The 22481-nt window shown below is 37.1% G+C and overlaps 1 protein-coding gene across 1 annotated transcript; it reads right to left on the bottom strand.

Annotated features, from left to right (window-relative positions):
* Window positions 1-1511: 1511 nt before the first annotated feature.
* On the bottom strand, window positions 1512-22163 carry LOC149065533 (uncharacterized). The gene is made up of 6 exons (XM_089253702.1): window positions 22078-22163; window positions 17985-18140; window positions 17642-17874; window positions 13823-16595; window positions 9047-9546; window positions 1512-1890 (listed from the first exon to the last, which is right to left on the bottom strand). The coding sequence occupies exons 1-6, from the start codon at window positions 22106-22108 to the stop codon at window positions 1678-1680; spliced, it is 3906 nt and encodes a 1301-aa protein (XP_089109828.1). The 5' UTR covers window positions 22109-22163; the 3' UTR covers window positions 1512-1677.
* Between the last annotated feature and the right edge of the window lie 318 nt (window positions 22164-22481).

Consider the following 22481-nt stretch of genomic DNA (forward strand, 5'->3'; position numbering starts at 1 on the left):
ATTTGCTAATACCATCGATACCCTGATCGAGCTTATCGACAAAAAGTATGACCCAAGGACAGTTCCTTGAGGGACTCCACTTGTGACACCTGTCCAATCGGAAAATTCACACCATAACCCGTTGTGACCTATTTCTCAATCACGATTCTATACAATTCAAGACTTTCTCCCCAGTCTTATGTAAACGCGTCAAGTGTTTACCATGTTGGATCCGATCGAATGCCTTCTGGAAATCAAGATAAACTATGTCTACGTTTTTGTCATTTCCCAAAGCCTTAGTCACGCGATCATAGAAGCAAAGGAGGTTGGCTACACATGACTTCCCTTTCCTGAACCTAGCCTGGTTTTCCGACAACACGTTATTCTCGTCTATCCACTTCACCAATTCCTTATTTAACTCGTCAAACTAACTGGAGGATAATTCGACACTGTTTCTCTACAATCCTATTGAAATATCGGAACCACATTAAAGTAGCAACACTACTTCTGTAAATCTGTGCAACTGGCTCCAACAGGTCATCAGCCCATTCCCTAAGGACCCTAGGATAAATATCCTCTGATCCTGTGCTTTGCTTGCACATATATTTTTTAGAAGTTTTAGGACTTCCACCTGAATATCGTTGAGGGCTTTATCACCCCATCACACATTTGTACTTTGGATATCACACTCTCTATTAAAAACTAAAGGGAAAAAGTCATTGAAAGCATTTTACATGCCTACATTGCTCTCTAACCCAGATCCTTCTATCGAGAGTGGGCCAACTGTCCCCTTACATCCATTGTTGACATACTTGAAAAATGATTTTCGGTCAGCACTGATGATTAATCTGCCAACCTAGATTCACCTTCATTTTTACTTTTCCTAATCATCCTCTTCAATGCCCTTCTTTTTGCAATAAATGTTTACCTATTCCACTTTTATACTCTCTGAATGCCCTTTCCTTTTCAACATAAAGATGACGCACTTGTTCTGTGAACTAGAGGGGGTGCGACAAACAAACACTCTTTTTACGAACAAATAGTACTACGAATTAAGAGCAAGTTCATGAATCGTGCATTTTTTGAGACATATTTACTTTGGTTTTCCTTTTTGCCAAAAGAGATAAAATGTGTAAAACTTGTCAACAGGGGTTTTCTCTTTTTTTTTGTTTTTGTTTGCGTCGTGTTTAAATTTTATAAAAGAACCTTTCTACTCCGCGTTTTAAAACGTGGAATCACTGAACACGTTAGATTAAAAAAATAAAAGTGTTTGATAAATATCTAGGCTTAGCTGGTAATATAAATGAACAACTTTCAATTACTTATTACTCTTTTTCTTCTTTTAAACCTACCATCTGGAAAACAGGCGAGTTAACAAGTTTCCATTTTGCTTATCAAAAAACTAAGGGCATATCATCCGCTCCCCAACTCACTCTTTACTTGATCTTCACTTTCAATTCATCTTCAAAATATCAACAGCTTTGTCGCAGTGAATTTTATTTTATATTTGTATGAAAGACATGACAACACAAAATAATTAGTGACTTTAATAACTTTATATTCGAGTCATGAAGCGTTTATACATAAGTCGACTCTTATAATATATACACTTACATTATAAAATTTTCTTCCATATTTTAATACCAATCAAACGTTTCATGGCTCCGCATTTGATGAAAATTTATTTTATGAAATATTTTAGTAAGTCACTTTACAGACGAAAGGGCTGCCGGGAACAGGAACATCGGACCAACGAACTGATATCAGATAATATCCAGGTTCTAGCACTTGATATGTTACATCGTAAATGTCTCTTCGAACATATGTTACACTAACATATGTAACATCATGTGTTGAGGATCCAAGCACGCTTACAGAAAGATTGCCTCTTCCAGCTGCTTTTGTGAGAACCTGGTATTGAACATAAGGAGTATGTTTTTGTTTCAAATTTATACAAGAGAGGGAAATAATAAATGATAAAAAAAAGTACTGTATGTGTGTGTGTTTTGTGTACAAAAAATCGAGATAAACATTTCAAAGCTGTCGCGGAATATCTCACTAAAGCTCTTTCATGTAGCATCGTTTCGTGCATTGGTTCCCAACCTTCATGTTCTTAGGGGCACGTATGTAATTTTTCATGAAAGTTAAGGCACCCAAATGTCCACAAATTTATTGTCAAAAACGTCTATTTCATTTACTGTAACATAAAATAAGTGTGCGCTATGACGCCAGTGAGCATCCGTATTTGCATCCTATTGTCTCCTTGCTGAATTTTATTTCCTTCTTCTACAGTAAACTAGCAAAAAATATTATCGAAAGAAATAATAATATCAGTGTCACTATAGCGCAGAAAAAAATATTGATTGCTTATCACCAAATTTATGTTCTTCCTCCTATTGACACCAATATTTTATCAATTACCTCTAAGATAACACATTTTTTTTACCGGAATTGATGTCATGAACGTTTACATTTAGATCTTTAGCTAAAATAATATACAGTAGTAAAATCTGTTCATAGCGGAGTCGCAAGAGGCTGAATAAATTTTCCATTTCGACCAAGTTTCCGCATTATACTCGTATATAAATGCAAAAAAGAAAAAAAAACGATTAAAAAAAATTTCTGTTGAGTAAAGTAACGAGACACGCGCGCAGCATCGTTAATAGTTATCTGAAATGAGCATGAAGCCAAGTATAATCTCTATATCCTATACTATATCAACTCTATAATCTTACTCGGGGCTAGGCACATACGTACATCATTCCCGTGTTTTTAATTTTTCGCAAATGAAATTCTGTTCATTACTGCAAATAATATATTCAATAAACTCTTGCCGCAAACTGCTGAATAACTTGTTCATCCCTTAAGTAGATGAGGATAGAATATATAATATACGTATATACGTATACAGGGTGAATCCGACCTATTTTGCCTAGTCTATAGGTCGGATTCACCCTTATATTAGTGATGGGACGTATATTCGGCCCTTTTGCCGAATATTCGGTTCGACCGAATAATGCTGAGGAATTCGGCCGAATATTTGTGTAAATCTAAGTACATCAAACTGATGTTAAAAAATTATACTAATTAGAATTTTTACCATAAATTAAAAAAAAAATTTGCTGATTATATTTCATTGTGTGGTGTATATCCCCTCTGTGAAATAAAAACTGTTCGGGTGAATTTCTAGAATAAGAAGGGAAAAAAACTGAAAATAGAATCCTACTGCAATAAAGTAAGTGAGCATGAATTATACAATTCAAGTTCACTAACTGACGATATACCTAGATAAGACACATATTGAGCTTCTGAAAGAGGCAAAAAAGGAACAAAAAACACGTAAAGAGGAAAAATAAGAAAATAATTCGTAAGTTTTATGATTCATTATTAGTTAAGAGTGAAAAAATAATGGTTGAAATTTTCTTAATTAAATGTAAAATTGGTAAAAAGTGTTGAAAAAAAAAGTTGATTCCATAATATTAAAATACAATATATCATTGATCACTGATCATTTTTGCCGCACATTTTCTGCACACGAGGGCTAATTAGACCGGGACCTACAATTTATTGCCGATTCCGAACGGCAGGCTTGTTTTTTTTTATACTCATCGGGAGGTTGGTGCGCTAACCCCTCGATGGGGGACTCCCTGCGGTAGCAATTTTTTGCAAAATACAATATATCATCGTTGAATTTGATTGTCAGTATTATGACAATGAAATTCTTCCAATTGCTCCATTTTTAATATTTATTTAATATTAAATTGCATAATTAAAATTCAATTTCAATCATTTAAAATTACCAATTAATGTTTTTAATAAAAAACATCTCAATTTAATTCATAATTGTGATGATTTTTAAGAAAATTGGTATTCGCCAAAACATAATCGGCTACTCGGCCAAATCACTATTCGTCTCATCCCTAAAAGTGTTTTTTTTATATATCTCTCTTCTCTCTCGAGAAGTATAACGGTATACGGGAATTTGGGTTGGTTAATGTTGATCAACACAAAGTTTGCCATAACGGAATCTTGGGCAAACGATGGGAATGAATCCTTCTTACACATCTCTGGATACGATATTTTTTCAGAAATAGATCTGGTAGGAAAGGGGGTGGAGTTTTGATTTACGTGAAATCATGTTTGCAGGCTAGAGAGTATAACGTACAGAGTAGTGATATTGAAACTATATAAATTGAGCTAGAAAACAAAAAAGCGTCATAAGCTTATAATAGGAATTTGCTATAACCTTTAACCAACCGAATAAGGAACCGAACTATATCTCCAAGCTTCATGATGAAATTTCGAGGAGATAAGATTCATAAGAGGATCATAGGCGTACACAGAATTTTCTCGAGGGGGGTTCAGATTTTTTTTCCTTCTGAGGGGGGTTTACGTTTTTTCCTGCAAAATAACACTACAATTTTGGCTCGGGGGGGGGGGGGGGTGGTTAGAACCCCAAACTCCCCCCTTGCTAACGCCAATGAAAAGAGTAGTTATATTCGGGTATTTAAATTATCCGAGTATTGATTGGGAGAACCTATCGGCTAGACACAATATGAGACAGACGTATCTAGAGTTGGTGCAGGTATCACAGAAGCTACTCGAGGAACTTCTATTTTGGATTTTATACTTATATTAATTCCGAGAATCTTATTTAACATGTTTTGATTGGAGACAACTTTTCTTCCAGTGACCATTGGGTGGTCAGCTTTTTTTGTACCTTCATAGCGGGTATATATATATATATACCCGCGGTAATTTTCAAAGACCGGTTGGAATCAGTGGGTGTGGTTAGTCAATGGGAGGAATTTCGGACAAAATTTTCTGATGTTATGAATAACGTCATTCCATTTGTTCGTCTCACCACCTCTGGTTCACGGATAACGTGCGTAATCTTTATCTAGAAAAGAAAAGGGCGTTGAGAGGGAATAAAAGTGGAAGAGGTGACCTATCATCATTTGTTCAAAAATGAAGGGCATTGGAGAAAGTGATAAGGGATAGTAAAAAAGGAAGTTGAATCTAGCGTTGGTAGATAATATTGGTGCTGACCGAAAATCATTTTCCAGCTATGACAATGATGAATGTAAGGGGACAATTGGCCCCCCTCGATGGAAGGGTCTACGGTGGAGAGCAATGTAGTAATGTGTAGTGCTTTCAATGACTTTTCTACGTCAGTTTTCGATAGAGAAGGCGATATACAAAGTACTGGTATACCATGGGATGATAAAGTTCTCAACGATATTCAAGTAGAAGATATGGAAGTTCTCTCTCTGAAACTTCTTAAAGATGTATGGGCTAACAGAGCACCAGGATCAGATGATATTTACCCTAGGGTCCTTAGAGAATGTGCTAATGATATGTTGGTGCCAGTTGCACAGATTTACAGAAGTAGTGTTGCTGAGAGTATTGTCTCACGGGATTGGAAGCTTGCTAATGGGGTTCTGATATTCAAAAAGGGTAATAAAGAAACTGTGTCGAATTATCGTCCACTGTGTTTGATGAGCTCTTATTCGAAATTTTTGGAAATTATTATCGAAACGCAACTGATGAAGCAAATTTCAGAAAATAATGTATTGGCGAAAAACCAGCATGGGTTCAGGAAGGGAAAGTCGTTTTTGTGTAACCAATCTTCTTTTTTTTCTATGAAAAGGTGACTAAGTGTTTGGGAAAAAGCAAAAACCAACAGGTTGTGTTTTTTGATTTCCAGAAAGTATTCGATTGGGTCCATCATGGCAAACTCTTGAAGCGTTTACGTGAGATTGGGATTGGGGCAACTTGTTGAACTGGATGAAATCGTGATTGCGAGATAGGTTACAGCGGATTATGATCAACGGGAAATTTTCTGATTTCTCCTCAAGGAAGTGTCCTTGGCCCCATACTTTTTCCCTTGTCGATAAACTTGGCCAGGATATTAATGGGATGGTTAGTGAATTCACAGATGATGTTAAGTTATTGGAGGTAGTGTCGCGAATTGAAGCTATCTCCAGATGAACTTGAATGTGATTGCGACATGGGCTAATGAATGGAGCATGACTTTCAACGTTAACAAGTGCATGATCGCTTATTTTGGTTCGAACAACCCACGTTTCACTTTCCAGTTAAATTGCAATATTATTCCGAATGCTAATAGGATCACCGATTTGCGAATTCTCATTGACGAGATTTTTAGGTTTTTGAACACTGTTCGAGGATGGTCAAAAAGCGAATAGAATGTTCTGTTTCATTCTTAAAAAGGTGTTTACGTTCTCCTAAAGTTATCCTTTCACTTTTCGTGGTGTTAGTTCGTCCTGGGCTGAAGTATGCCGTAAGGTATTGGAGACCATACCTACAGAGGTACACAGACTTGGTTGAGGGGATGCAGAGAAGAGCCATGCACGCGCTATGAAGAGAGACTAGATTTTTTCAATATGTTTATATTGGAAAAACGTGGGTGTCGGGAGGATATAATTGAAGTCTTAAAAATTTCCAACGGAAGGGATAGGATGTACCATGAGTTATTGATATAGCGTTACTGGAGCGTTTCGACAAGTGGGACACCAGTGTATCAATTAGTAAGGGACAACTTGCTGTGGTGTCGCAAGGAGTTTTTGTCTAATGATTGTGAATAGCTTACCCCCGGTTTTAGCGAATTCTACCACAATCCATCACGTTTAAAAAGAAGTACAATAAACATAGTGGGATTAGTCGAGAATTTATCCATACGATAAGATAACCAGGATTATTAGGGCTCGGATTTTTATGACCTAAAGATGGAACGTCGATGCTGATCGGTTAAAAACTTGGAATTTTATCTTTTTTAATCTATCACCAACGACGTTTCACATTTAGGTCATTTCACATAAATAACTTATAGGTAGCTGCAAGCAGGGCCGTCTTATGAGCATCATGGGCCCCCGGGCCAAGTTATTTTTCTTAGGCCCTACCTGACCAATTGTCGGAAATTTCAACCGGTTATTGTTTTTGTGAGGCCCCTCTTTTCTTGAGACCCCCCTGGCCGTGCCCGGGTGGGCCCATGCGTTAAGACGGCACTGCTTTGTATTTGTATTTATAAGGAAGAACAAGTCTCAAAAAATCATCAACGAATAAGGCAAATACCAGGGAAAATACTAAAAAATTCCTAGTGCATTTCGACGCACTATAGCCCCGTTCACATGTGTAATATTGGGGGTCGCTTTGGTGATAATTACCGGCATGGCAACTTTTTTCCCCTCGTAGGGGAAAAAAAGGTGGTAGAGAAGCTCCCATAATCCTTTGCACCGCGAAAACTACTGTGAGCTCCTTCGTCAGCCATCTTGAATCAGCCACTTCCTTTCAACCCACGTAATCAGTGACGACTTCCGGAAAGAAGAGGGGGATTGCCGGCATACAGAGGGGTGAACGGGGCTTATGGGTGTCGTCTTCAGAGGATAAGAGTATCACGCTGACCGAGTTTCCCACTTGGATTGAGTACCAAATCTTCAATCTCGGTTGCTCAGCGGAACGAAAAAACAATACGTCTGTTCAACTCAAACGTCGTGGCAACAGTGATGGTAACCTCTTCCAGCAAAATTTCCCTCGAAAATTTCCCTTTTGACTAAATTTTTCACCACGCATTCCCAAAAATGTGCTGCCACCTAGCGGGGAAAATACGTAACAGATTATTTTACAACATAAAAGTTATTATAAATATACAGGGTGATTATAAAAAAACTATCCCGACATATGGGCCACTGACTATCATACCATTCACAGAAACTGAATGAAATTTTGGCATAAGGTATTTTGTTGTATGCGCTCAAGAATGATATGGAAAACAACAGTGTCACTCTAACAGTTACGGTTACAGTGAGAAAATTTCGAAAATATCAAATGGCAACACCAAGTTTTTTGTATTGGAATGTGATCTCCATTGTGAAAAACCCTAAATAGCGTTCGAACGGCAACTGTAGCATGAAAATCACCAGCGGTAGATAGGCTAAAAGTGAGGACAACCAATAAGCACAGAGAAGCAGCATAAAATAAAGCATTTTATTGTGTTTCACAAATTTTCCACATGACCTTGTGGAGGATTAATCAGGCTGGGATCTCAGCCGAAGAGACGGTGTGACGAATGAAGCGAACATTAATGCTCTGGTGCACGGCAAAGTCCTTTTTACTTTTTCCTTGCCTAGCTCCGGGGGTTTTCGTGCTACAGGTGCCATTCCAACGCTATTTAGTGTTTTTCAGTATGGAGATCGCATTCCAATACAAAAAACTTGGTGTTGCCATTTGATATTTTCGTAATTTTCTCACTGTAACCGTAACTGTTAGAGTGACACTGTTGTTTTCCATATCATTCTTGAGCGCATACCTCAAAGTACCTTATGCCAAAATTTCATTCAGTTTCTGTGAATGGTATGATAGTTAGGGGCCCATATGTCGGGATAGTTTTTTTATAATCACCCCGTATATTGCACAGCATTAATCTCTTTATCTTTTTCAAAAAATTCTTTTGTTTTATGAACTCTAAAAATTTCCCACAAATGCTAAGAAATTTCCCACGAATATGGAAGATTTCCCATGAGTTACCATCACTGCGTGGCAAGAATGAAGCGAAGCGCCAGCGCTTCTTCAGAAACAGGAAGTCTTTTGCAACAACCTGATTGGCTGCTTGCGAAATGGAGCTATCCGATTGATCTATTCGAATTTTCTCTAAATTCCCGCTCGTAATGAATTTAAACCATGGCAATGCGATCGGTGGTGTTTATTTACTGTCGTTTATCAACGACAAGTCTCTCTGTCTCTTTCAAGAATGCCTTGCTGCTTTTTTTCTCAACCACAATTCATAACTTTTTCCCGATATGATAGAATGACGGGTGGGAGCTTCGTTTTTTGTATTATTGCTGTAAAACCACGTACCGAAAACTGGCCAACATTAATTTTTAAACGGAACAGCAAAAATACAACAGCAATACCAAAATTTTATCAACGTTTTTGTATATTCATTTTTGACTTGACTAATGAATCAAAGCGTACAATTAATACTAAAACAAACTTCAATTTCAGTCTTCTAGTCTCTTATCCATTTACCGAAATTTCAAAATTTTACCTGGAAATGATTTTTGGTCGACACGCTTCCGTAGTGAATTCCACTTCCAAAAACTTTACAAGCATCAGCGTTCGGTAGAAGAAAATTGTTTGTTCGGTCGAACAAAGGACAAGTATTCTCTTCATAATCATCTAAAAACATTGCAGCATAGTCTGGAATTTCATCATCAATGTACTCATCACGGTAGCTGTCACCTTCATCATCATACGAGGCAGTTTGTATTATGGACGACATTGTGTCTAAAGTAGACGTTGAATTGGTTCTGCTTAGTCCAGTTTTCCTGTATGGCAGTTTTAATTGTATATTATTACGATTCTCTTCTTCATCAAGAAAGGGTCCAGGATCACTATGCCGTCTCCTGGGTTGTTGGTTCGAATGAAATTTCAATTTGGGAGGTGTTGAACATTTATCTGTGTCAAGTAAGAAGTCAAGATCGTTTTCTTTTTCAAAACGAGATTCTGAATCGTTTCTGTTTTCTTTTTCAACGCTCCCACGACGTGCTGTAATGGAAATAAAAAATTGCGAAATTTTCTAAATGCAAAATATAAAGTGTGAATTTTTCATTGTCTACACAATTCAACACAATCATGCTAATTGATACTACGAACAACTGACGCATGAAATTTATTTGCAATAATTTGTGTAAAAGTAAAATAACTGTCTTCATTGCTAAAGAAATATATTTTTTGGTGAAAAATGACGTGTGGTTAGAATGAAAAGTTATAATAAAACTGTTCGTTTCAATGTCACAAAGCAACAGCTTTCAAGTAAATTATGACGCGTTCCATGCTAAACGCGAATTCCCACAGACCAAAATAAGATGAAGCTATAGTTTCAGTTGAAATTATATATTCTGCTGAAATATCCATAATTTGTCTTTAGCATTTATTATCTTATTTGGTAGGGCCAATGTTCGAAATCATTGGTGGTCCGCTGGTCAAGACCACTGATTAAAGAATCGGACCACCAAGAAAAGAAATGGTGCTGGTCCGCGGGACCAGTAGCCAAAGACACCCACTCCGTGATACATTGATCTTGGAAAAATCTCTTATGGGAGAATCACCGATTCTCAGTCATTTTATGTTGTCTCAGCCGTTCAAATGCTGAATGATAAATGGTTATTGCTGTGAAAAATACAGGGTGTTCTGTTAATTGACCGACGAACTCGAGGGTTGTTAGTAGACATCAAGAAGAACAAAAATTGCAATGGAACATGGTGTCGCAAACCACGTCGAGAGGGTAAAAATTGCTATCGGATTGGTTTCCATTTAAAAAAAATTCCGAAGTCATCGCATATTTTGTATGATCCTTCGAGTAATTTCCTTATTTTGATCATCATTTGAAAGCAAAAAGAAAGGCTGTAAAAGGCATTGCTATAGCTTTCATCAGGTCGAAATGAACGGCCTGACGAGTATTGACCCAACGTGTGTCCCAAAAGCCAAAATCTGGTTGTGGTAGGCAACGCAGTACAAGTTTACGCGAAAACAAAACCGTTGGAAGATTGGCTTCAACGCGAAAAATGATCTTGCGTGAAATTAAGAAGGATCCTGGAGTGAAAATTTCAACAGTTATACAGTTCATGGACAGATCAGAGAAGCTTGTATTTGATTCATAAAAGAGTGGTTAGAAAATCGCTTGTCACAAGGAAGCAGGCCCGTAGCCAGAAATTTCGTTCGGAGGGGACCGCTTTCATTTCGGGTTGAGGGGGCAAAGTGGTAGAACAATAGATTTGGCCATATTTTTCCCTTTTTTCGGTCATTTTGTCACATTTTGGGGGGGGGGGGGTGACCAGACCCTCAAGTCTCCCCCCCCCCCCCCGATACGGCGTTGCAAGGAAGCACCAAAGAAAGGAAGAGAAGAGAAACTGAAATGGGCATGAAATTATATGTTTTATGGAGACAAATATCTTATTTATCATATTTAGTGGTTAACATATTCGTAGGTATATTTAGTGGTGCAAAGAAAAAATGGAACTTACATGTTCCAGACGGATGTTTTCAGCAAACAGAAAGATGAAGCTTCGATAATGGTATGGGCAGCATTTGCTTCCAACGGTCAGGCTTCCTCGACTTTTGAAATTAGTCGACAAAACTCCGATGCTTAAAGGAGATCCTTGAGAATAATTTGCTACCAGGGCCGCAACTAGGGAGGGGAGCAGGCGGGTCTCGTGCCCCGGGCGCTGGACCAGAGGGAGTGCAAATTCCATTCTCAAACCTTACCTTCAAACATTACAAGGGGGCGCCAAAATGTGCACTTGCCCCGGGTGACCAAGCATCTAGTTGCGGCCCTGTTTGCTACTGATTGGGGAAAATTTAAGAGGGCCAAACTGGACATTTCAACGTTATAACGTGTCTCTTCAAATATCTTCTTTCCCAAAAAAACTCTTAAATCGTGAAAATGTATCGGTTTTAGGTTGGACATCGATGAGTCCTGACTTGAATGATCTATTAGGAATGTATGAGGCATACTTACGATAAATGTGTTTGCATATGAAATACAGTATTCGACTAGTGAAGACTTGAAGAGGTCTATCGAAGAAGCACGGTACAGTTTTTGATGTTGAAACTGTACAAAATTTAATTAGATCCAGGGGAGATAGTGTGTTTGTGTGAGGTCGTTAGAAAAAAATTGAAAGTCTATTAGCTATTAAAAGACTAATTTCTGTAAATCAGAATTTTCTCTAAACTTCTGAGACAGAAATTTTTTGTATTTTCGATAGTAAACTGAAGAGCCAAAAAAACTGGTATGATGATTTTCAATGCTTGATGTCATAGTCGAAGTTGGAAAGGAAATGTGCCTACTGCCACATTTTTGTAGCGGATCATACTGGAAATTTTTCTCTGGATGCAATTGAGTCATCATTCAAGGGCGTAGCGAGGGGGGGGGGGGCTGACTTGGGGCTCTGGTCCCCCCCCCCGAAATGTGAGAAAATGACCGAAAAAAGGGAAAAAGATGGGTAAATCCATTGTTCTGTCACTTTGGTCCCCCCCCCCCACCCGAATGAAATTTCTGGCTACGTCCCTGTCATCATTGGTTTATTTTCTACTACTAACGTGAATTTTCTACCAAAGATGTAATCATAGAACTTTCTGCATGCCCAATATAAACTGAAGAGCCAAAAAAACTGGTGCAGGCATGCGTATGCAAATAAAGAGATATGAAACCAATCAGAGTACGGCGCTGCGGTCGGCAACGCCTATATAACACAACAAGTGTCTGGCATAGTTGTTAGATCGGTTACTGCTGCTACAATGGCAGGTTATCGAGATTTAAGTGAGTTTGAACGTGGTGTTATAGTCGGCGCACGAGAGATGGGACATAGCATCTCCGAGGTAGCGATGAAATTTGGATTTTCACGTACGACCATTTCACGAGTGTACCGTGAATATCGGGAATCCGGTAAAAAATTAAATCTACGACATCGCTGCGGCCGGAAAAAGATCATGCAAGAACGGGACCAACGACGACTGACGAGAATCATTAAACGTGACAGACGTGCAACCCTTCCGCAAATTGCTGCAGATTTCAATGCTGGGCCATCAACAAGTGTCAGCGTGCGAGCCATTCAACGAAACATCATCGATATGGGCTTTCGGAGCCGAAGGCCCACTCGTGTACCCTTGATGACTGCACGGCACAAAGCTTTACGCCTCGCCTGGGCCCGACAACACCGACATTGGACTGTTGAGGGCTGGAAACACGTTGCCTGGTCTGACGAGTCTCGGTTCCAATTGCTTCGAGCTGATGGACGTGTACGGGTATGGAGACCATCTCATGAATCCATGAACCCTACATGTCAACAGGGGACTGTTCAAGCTGGTGGAGGCTCTGTGATGGTATGGGGCGTGTGCAGTTGGCGTGATATGGGACCCCTGGTACGTCTAGATACGACTCTGACAGGTGACAGGTACGTAAGCATCCTGTCTGATCACCTGCACCCATTCATGTCCATTGTGCATTCCGACGGACTTGGACAATTTCAGCAGGACAATGCGACACCCCACACGTCCAGAATTGCTACAAAGTGGCTCCAGGAACACTCTTCTGACTTTAGACACTTCCGCTGGCCACCAAAATCCCCAGACATGAACATTATTGAACATATCTGGGATGCCTTGCAGCAACGTGCTGTTCAGAAGAGATCTCCACCCTCTCTTACTCCTACGGATTTATGGACAGCCCTGCAGGATTCATGGTGTCAATTACCTCCAGCACTACTTCAGACATTAATCGAGTCCATGCCACGTCGTGTTGCGGAACTTCTGCGGGCTCGCGGGGCCCTACACGATATTAGGCAGCGCCAGTTTTTTTGGCTCTTCAGTGTATATTAAGTGCACTAGATCACTTCAATATTATCTCTGGTTTTATAACTGATTTTTTTTTTCAATAAATGTGAAAATGCTTCAGGCATTATCCATTAAAAGGCTAATTTCACTCGCCGTATTTTTCTTGTTATTTTAAGAAAAGTGTATTATCTAAAGTTTAGATTCTAAACTTTTGATCATTTTTGTCGCACCACGGTCATTTTCTGCACACTAGGGATAATTAGACAGGGACCTACAATTTATTGCCGATTCCGAGCGGCAACATTTCTTATACTCACCGAGAGGTTGGTGCACTAACCCCTTGGTGTGGGACTCCCTGCGGCAGCAATCTGTGAGCAATCTCTTTCATCTAAACTTTTGAGATGAACTGTATTTTTCTATTCTTTTAGTACTTGTGTAAGATAGTGATTATAGAGTTATATGAGCTTACGACGCCAGAAAAGCATTTTACCTGTCGCAGGTGTACCTTCCTCGCTTCGTGTTGATTTGAAAAACTTTGATGAGAGTTCCCATCTCTCTTTCTCAATCTTGTCGGGAATTCCAGAGTCTGATGAATATTTTTGATACATGTTCTCCCAGAAGACAGTCTTTGTTTGTACGTCAGAGAGAACCGATAGCTTATATTTATCTAGACTTTGATGGAATACGTCTTTAGATTTATGAACTGAGCCAGGTAATGAAGATGTTTCCCACTGTTTTATTCGGGTTCTAACTTTCTTACGGTCAACATTAACTGCTAATGGTGGAAAGTTTAAATTATGGCTGTACAAATTATTTTCAAATCTTGCATAATCAGCCTGTTGACGTTCTCTTTCCAAGCTTTTGACTAAATCTTTCACTGGTGGTAATGAAAGCTCCCGTAGTGATGATCCTCTTTCTCTGTATGGTTGGACTGTTAGCTTAGGTTTTCGATGAAAACCTGAAATTTCTTCTGAAGCATCTGTTTCTGACCCACTAGTTTCCATTGCTGCCTGTCTGACTAATTTTGATTTGTAACTTGATTTTGTTAATGAAGGTTGTTTCTTTTCAAGCTGTTGTAGCACGTATGTTGAGCGAAGAAGAGGCCATTCTTCGGTAAAATATTGGTTATCAGTTTTTCTTTCAGTTACATTCTGGCAATCCGTGCTTTCATTTTTAACTCCAGTATCTTGCGTAAGATTTTCAAGTGCGAAATTAGAAAACTTTTTGGAAGTTTGTGAGGCTATTTCTTTCTCAGAGTGAATCTGAGGAGCGTTGGTGGATTCGATTGCATTGTTCGAAGATATTTGTAGAGGTTTTCTGTCAATTTTTTTTAGATCAACCGATTTCAAAAATTTGTGTGATCTATGTTGCATTTGAAAAAATTTCTGTGACGCCCTATCAGAGTGAGAAACACGAGAGACTGGACATTTTATCATTTCCTCTCCATTAATTTGTTCACTTTCTGTTTCCGAAAATTCTTGGTTGCTCATATTCTTTATTGCTATCTGAGATTGACGTGATGAATTGGGCTTAGGTTTGTGAATCTGACGCTTAACCGCCAAATGCCGTTTCTTTAATGGCTTTTTATTTTTCTTAATGGCGCATGTGTTTTTGCCTTTTTCTGTGATCGGTAATGAATCCTTCTGTACGTCATCAAAGTTAGAATGTTCATCATTCTCACTATTGCCAGGAATGTTAGATTTGTCTTCAGGAGTTTCATTAGAAAATAGCGAAGAGGAGGAAACAATTTCGGAACTTCCTCCCTCCTTGGTATCCAAGATTCCTTTGGTATGAATCGACAGTTTATCGTCTTCAACAAATTTATCAGTGAAACATGATTCTGAAATTTCATTGTTGTGAATCACGTCCTCTGCCAAAAGCTCATTGCTATGTTCTGGTAGTATACATAGTTTCCGTGGCAGTGAAGCATTGCTAGTTTTGAAAGTATGTTTGAAATCCTTATTTAAGAACGCATTTTCGGTCTCTATATTCTTTATTTGGTTTGATGTTTTGCTAAAATTATTATCCTTTAGGCTACTACCATGCATGCTATTTCTCTCCCCAATGACATGAGATTGCGATATTTGATTGGAAGGTAACTCATCTGTCCAGTTTCTATCCATATCAACATCAAAAATACCTTCGTCTTCATGATAGTCTTTGTCAACACCTTCTGTAACTGTTTTCAAACCAATAATTGCATCTGAATTTTCCTTTTTCTCTAGGGTTTTCTCAAGTTTCTTCATCTCACTATTAGATATGAGAGTGAGCGATGTTCGCCTACGCATCTCGTAATCGGTGTTTTCGGGATTAACACCAAATTGTCGAACAACACTTTTCTTTCTTTCCATATCGCCTGTGAAGCCCCAGCTATTTCGGCGTCCTACTAAACGATTATCATCGAGTTCGTATTCAAGTTTCAGGAGAGCCGGGGCGAGCATATCAGAACTTTCGGCATCTACAACCACTTCTTTGCCTCCAATATTTACGATATATCTCAAGGTCTTACGATGTTTTACCTTGCAGCAATGCTTTGTATCTGCATCTGTGTCTTTGAACCGCACAGATTGTTTTCTGTTTTTAAAATTACGATTAATATGTGCTTTTACAGTATCTTTAAACTGGATCGGGGATTTCAGCTTCAATAAATTATTATCGGTCAGTTTTTCAAAAGCATCTTCAACGCCAACGTTGAAAGGACTGCCAGAAATATGATGGCCCTGCCAAAGGACTGTTACTTTATGTTGTCCTTTCTGCATCGGTATATAACCAATCGTTACTCTGTCGGCATGGATTTCATATTCTAAACGTATTTCCTCTGCATTTCGAGAATCAACATCAGTTGACTCAACTACAAAACCTTCACTGAGTGACATGGAACGTCCGATACGAGTGAGTCGTGGTCTCTGAATTAACTTAGCCGATGACTTCTTCCGCTTGGGAGATCGACTAGTGATTCTTTCGCAGCAGAGTGTGTTATTAGGCCCTTTGACTTCAACAACGATGTCCAAGTCACTGCATGGGTCAAAGAATAACGAAAATCTTGCCACCCGACTCACGAAACCGACAACTAAACCGATTCCTTTAGCAAAACATGGTTGGACTTCGGGTGTGCACGAAAGACGAAAATCGTTCTTTAATGAATCGGAATCACAACTATTTTTGGTCATGGATTCGGATTTTTTTTTCAACATCCTTAGAGTTCCAACAAGCTTCTTTTCAGAGTCTGCGGTGCCATTGACGATTTCGTCTGTCGTGATATCCTGTTAAATGCAACAAAATGGAAACTATAAAATCAGTTAGAGGAATGCTTATTTAATTGGAAATTTTTTTTAAAAACAGAATCATAACACAAATGATTTTAAAAATTTATGCTTTTCTTTCTTTATACTTTCAGAAATTTAGTAAGAGTTTTCGGGTGAAATAAAATGATATTTTGGTATATATATATACTTCAAAAATGATATTTTGGTATATATATATACTTCAAAAATGATATTTTGTTTTGAAAAAGTAACTAAAAGTAATGATATTTTGCTTATACAGGGTGGGCAAAAAGTCCGTAGAAACTTTAAAAATGAATAAAACCGGAAAAATAATCGAAATAAAAAACGGTTTGCTAGGTCACGGGATTTTTTTTAAGACAGGAAAAAAATAACTCAAAAACAGCCGATGGGTGGCGCTGGTACGAGTGTCTTTGGTGAAAATATGCAAATGAGACGGTAATAAGAACTTGCGCTTCTAATCCACAACCAGTTCACCGTTGTAAGCCGGCTATGTGGACCTGCTGCACTCTGCTGTTGCTGGATTTGCGACTCGCCTGCAATGTGTTATCCCCTGTGGTGGTGGTCATGTGGAACACATACTGCTAGAATAAACGATTTGGAGGCATTCTGTTCGTTATTTACGTATCTTTTCTTTGACTTGTGTAAGTTTTTTTAGTTATTTTTTTCCTGTCTCGAAAAATTACCGTGACCTGGTGATGCTAACCCTGCAAACCGTTGTTTATGAATTTTTAAAGTTTCTACGGACTTTTTGTTCACCCTGTATGTATGCAAATGTAATACAGTAGACTCGATAATCCGGCTGTGCGCTAATCCGGCGTTTTTTAGGCGAGTATTCTTCGAATATAGAAGAGAAAAACGTCACTGTATGTCTATGCACAGAAGTTTATATTATTTGAATGGGCTTATTCAATTGACTTCCAGTGAATCTGGCAATTTCGATAATCTGGCACACTCTGGTCTAATGTGTACCGGATTATCGAGAGCCTACTGTAATTAAAAAAAAATTGTTTCCCATAACTCACTGGAACAATACCAAAAACTTTCTGTAAAATGTCCAAAGCTTTTTTCACATTCTTTTTTCCATGATTTCTGTCCAGAAGGTCAGGTCTCGGACAACAACCAGGATATAAACTTTCCAACAAAGAGCAAAAATAGACTCCATCTTTCCAACTGCTATTGAAGTCACCCGAGAAATCGGGAACGTGTTCTTTTATCCAAGTATGGACTATTTGTCTTTGCCTAGAGTAGAAAATATCTAGAAACAAACATATAATATGAATTCAATAAAACATATTGAATGTTGAACATTTATTATTTATAACTTCTTCTCTACAGATGCTAAAATATAGTCACGGCATAACTTACTTGACCAAATGTATACCATCCACTGCCATATTGAAAGTAACACGATTTCGATTTCTTCATAGAATATTCGAAAAGTGTTTACTATTGGTTTCCAACTTTGGCCGAATTCTTTATTACTCCGGCTGTTTAACGTTGCAGATAATTCCTTCGTATTTCCTATACGTAAAAAGATGAGGTCAATTTTATCTACATTATACTCTCAAGCAAATGAATGAATAAAATAAAAAAAAAGCTTGGGAAGAAAATTCTACGTGTTAATTTTTTTATTTGTACGTATCAAACGTCTTTGATCTGATAACTTGAGAATTTTCATCATTTTGTAAATTTTAGATAGATAATAATTTCGTATTTTCGCTTATTCAAATTCGGTTGATGTGTTAAACTTATTTCACCACCATGTCAGTATTGATAGTATAGCTTCATGATTCATATTACGACATTTCATGAATTCATACTTTATCCTCAATTTCGATACGGATAACTGTATCTCTTATTTATAAGCATCATCCAATCATCAGTTCACTAGATATATTTTATCATATTTCAGTCACTTTATGGTTCTATATAATAGGATCCATAATATAGACCCGATTTCACACGCCTAAACAACTTTTACGCATTTATGCATAATTCAGGATTTGAACCTAGAAGTTAGTTTGAGGCGTTTCGAAAAGTTTATGTTCAAGTTAAATTCATAATTTCTCTTTTAAAAAATACCAATTAACAAATTTGATTAGTACGTTAGCAATAAAATAATTCCTTATGAAGTGTTTTGACCGCAAAAGAGAAGGAATTTTATGAAGTAATAAAAACATTGATTGATAAATAGGAATAACATTTGAAAGAAGTGTGTCATATCTGTTTTGAAGTTTCATCTTAAAAGTAACCGATTGTAGTCCACTTTTATATCGTATCTTGTAATAAGTGCTTCCGATGCAGTATATGATCCTGTCTATTCTTCTGGTACAACACAAAGATATCAATTGCTCATATCAAAACACTGATAACGAGATTCCAGGATGTCAAGTTGCATTACTATTTGATTTCTTCAAGATTTTTTACACCTACCATACACAGCTTAGGTGTTCTTATATTTTGAGTAAAAAACCTGTGAGAAACACACACACACACACACATTATATTTAACAATAATAACTCTTTCTTATGTTGAAGTTTATAGCGGAATGTTTTCTGATGCGCAATATTTTCATTAAAATGGAATCATCTTTACAAAACGATCCCAAACAAACAGCCGTAAGAAAAGGTTGATTCAGAAATTTATAAACACACAAATATTAAGTGAATGTAATAACACATTTGTTTCAGGCTTTCTAATTCATAGCTAATTTCGAAAATAACTGCTGCACACATTTAAATGTTCATAACTTACGTATATAGAAAAAAGGAAAAAAATGGTCTATGGAAAAATACGCAGTACTGTCTTTCATTAATACACTACATGAAGTAAATCTTGAAAGTATATCAAAACTTTATTTACAATTCAATGAATAATTTTTTCCTTTTTCAAAAAATTCATGCACACTAACCACGTTGATATTCAGTTGACATATTAAGTAGAAAACAGCTCCTTTTCAGACATTTTTTGTGAATTTTTTCATAGTTTATGAGTAGAGAAAAGATTGTGTACGATAAAGGTATAATTACACTAAAAAATTAAGAAATTTTAAAACATAATGTTCATTAAAATCTTGTAATTTAAATAACCTACGAAATTGAAATAGATAGAATTGATCTGTAACAACTTAAGGCACTCACCCTTCTCCGATTTTGATTATTTGTACTATGTGTGCAGTTGTTTCTATATGTGTCGATTATGTATAATATGTATAGGGTGTCCCCCTATCTACAAAGCCCGAAATATTCTTAATAATTTCAATGCTAATGTATGAAGATATCGCAATACTTTTCGGAGTGGATTATGCTCGATTTGGGCAGTACGGCCGCTCTTCCGGGTTTCATCACCTCCCGGGTTCATACAACTGTCACAACAACTGCATCATGGAAATATTCGGAACCTTTGTTAGTCGGTTGGTCAAGAAACAGAAGAACTTTACATTGGATAATTTCGGAATTTTTAGCTCCCAATGTGAATTACATTGCAATATCTTCACGAATATTAAAATTACTAAGAAGAAATACGGAATCTAGTACTGGTGATCAATGTTCTCGTTGAGCTGCGCGCTTTCGCGACCACGCATGTTTAAAATTATTTGCATATATACGCAGAAGAAATTCACTATATAATTATACATCCAACCAACTGTTGTTTTTTCCGCGGAGATGTCAAAATTCTATGTGCAGAGTGAAAACAGGTTCATGCAGGTGAAGAAAAGTTATTGGGTGCGTTGCTAGTGGGAATTATTAACCTTATACCAGCGGTTCTCAACCTTTTTTGACTCGCGGAGCCCTTTCTAGTCGGTAATTTCTGTGGCGGAACCCTGTAGGCCTATTTTTTATTTATTGCTCAAAAAAGTTACTGATTTATTTTTAATATTTAAAAATATTTATAATTATTGTTTTTTTTTTTTAATTTACTGTTTTGTTTTATTTCCTCGAGCAGCCGTGTACTCCCTGGTGGGTGCACACGGAGCACCTGTTGAGAACCATTGCCTTATACCTATTCAAAGTTTCTTCCATGATGTTTTTTTCTTTATTTTCGCAAATAATGTGTGGCGTACGATTCCTCTATGTTTAACCAACTCATTTTGAAATTAATTTTTCAATTGTGTTAACAAATTTTTAAATAAAAATGATTGATGATTTCACTCCTTGGACATTTTCACCAACTAAATTGCATAATAAATAATCATATTATTTGAAAATTATGTGAAAACGCGGGTTCGATCGAGATGACATTTCATGAACTGAAAACGTATTACGATTATCATTATTCAAATCCCCGTAAGCCCAGTGGTTAGCACAACAACAAGGCCGTAGCTAGAAAGAAGGGGGAGGAGGCTCTCTGTGGTGAAGAATGTTTCAGTTGATGGTGTAAGCGGCATTGATACATAGATATTACGAATTGGTTCTAAACTGTCGGTTTTGCTCCAATTAGCCCTCGTACGCATAAAAAGACAGTGGTGCGTCGAAACGAACGGAAATCTAATCGGAGTAGATTAGTACACGTCGGAATTAAAAGCTACATGCAACACTTGACACTACTAGCCGACTACGTTGAAAACGTCATTTTGAAAGAAAATATCAATTTTTTTATTTGAAAGCCCTATTTGTGATTCCAAAACAGGCCTTGTTTTGTTTATATGAAGCTCAGAACCGAAGTTACGTCCACTTTAATGTTGCGGTTTTACATACAAGTAATCCGTGAATAAAAATTTTAAACGAGTTTTACGAAGAATGATATTTTTGAAATTTTACTCTAGTTTGTGACATGATTTCTAAAAATCTATTCATTGTATCATTACGAAATTTTAGTATGATATTTTGCTATATATTGTTGAGGTTATGAATCAAAACTTAAGGTCTATCATATGTATTTTTTGAATTACAGTGTTTATAGACGATATGTAGGATGAAATTTCTCAAAAAATTCACACGTACATTAACGTATTTGGGTGTAACTTATGAGCATATCATGCAATCCTTTCAATTTTGATTTATAACCTGCAACATTACTACTTAAATGTACTGTGAAAATCACAAAACATTTCGTTAACAAAATTTTTTTGCAATCGTTTTTTGAATATTACGTGAATTTTACGTAAAATATGACATAAAATGACTTTCATAGAAAATGACATAGGTAGACCAAAATTTGTTACTATTTTCACCATTTCGGGACACTTTCTATCAAAAAATGCTACAAAAGTTCACTCCAGTACCATTTTATAGAAAAGTGCTCTCGACCGTAGTCGGATACCTTAAATTTGGCATTGATTTTCGATATCACACAATCTTTTCATTACTCATTTGTAGCCAATAATTTCTAATAATCAAACAAAAAGAAAAATAATAATAAGAGGAATTATATGAAAAATATATGGTATGATGCGGTTGAGATGAGCTTTTTTTTCTTTTCTTTTTTTTACATGAATTTTTCATTGATATTACTTACCTTTGACGGGTCCATAAGTTTTCGATGCCATTCCTATGCTTGTTGAAATGTCAATTACAATGAGATGGAGTGTTGTGATCGCAGATTCAAGTACACAAACTTGGAAGCCACTCCAAACAATAGTCAACTGATAACCAGTAGGCCAGTCTGATTGCGATAAACGATTTAGAATAGGGCGAGATATTCTTTTCCCCTACCCCCCCCCCCCAAAAAAAAATGTTATTTGCTTTGATAGCAGACATGACATTATTATTTTTGCTTTCTTTTGCGTTGACATTCGTTTTAAGCACATTGTAACTTTGGTATCGTATATATATAATATGGACATACTAAATAATTAGTGTCTATTCTCTATTGCTTTAAATCAGGGGTGTCAAACTCAATTAGACCGTCTGCTATTTCCT

Source organism: Pholcus phalangioides, unplaced genomic scaffold, assembly GCF_987345545.1.
Source record: "Pholcus phalangioides strain wild (caught in Gottingen) unplaced genomic scaffold, Ppha-v1.0 ptg000039l_1, whole genome shotgun sequence".
In the NCBI taxonomy this organism is placed as follows: domain Eukaryota; kingdom Metazoa; phylum Arthropoda; class Arachnida; order Araneae; family Pholcidae; genus Pholcus; species Pholcus phalangioides.

Coding starts and splice junctions, on each gene's coding strand:
- LOC149065533 (XM_089253702.1), bottom strand. CDS start 22,108: ATGGCATCGAAAACTTATGGACCCGTCAAAG. Junction 16,596..17,641: donor AAGTTTTTGGTATTGTTCCA/GTGAGTTATGGG, acceptor TGCATTTAACAG/GATATCACGACAGACGAAAT. Junction 1,891..9,046: donor CGACCAAAAATCATTTCCAG/GTAAAATTTTGA, acceptor GTTCAATACCAG/GTTCTCACAAAAGCAGCTGG.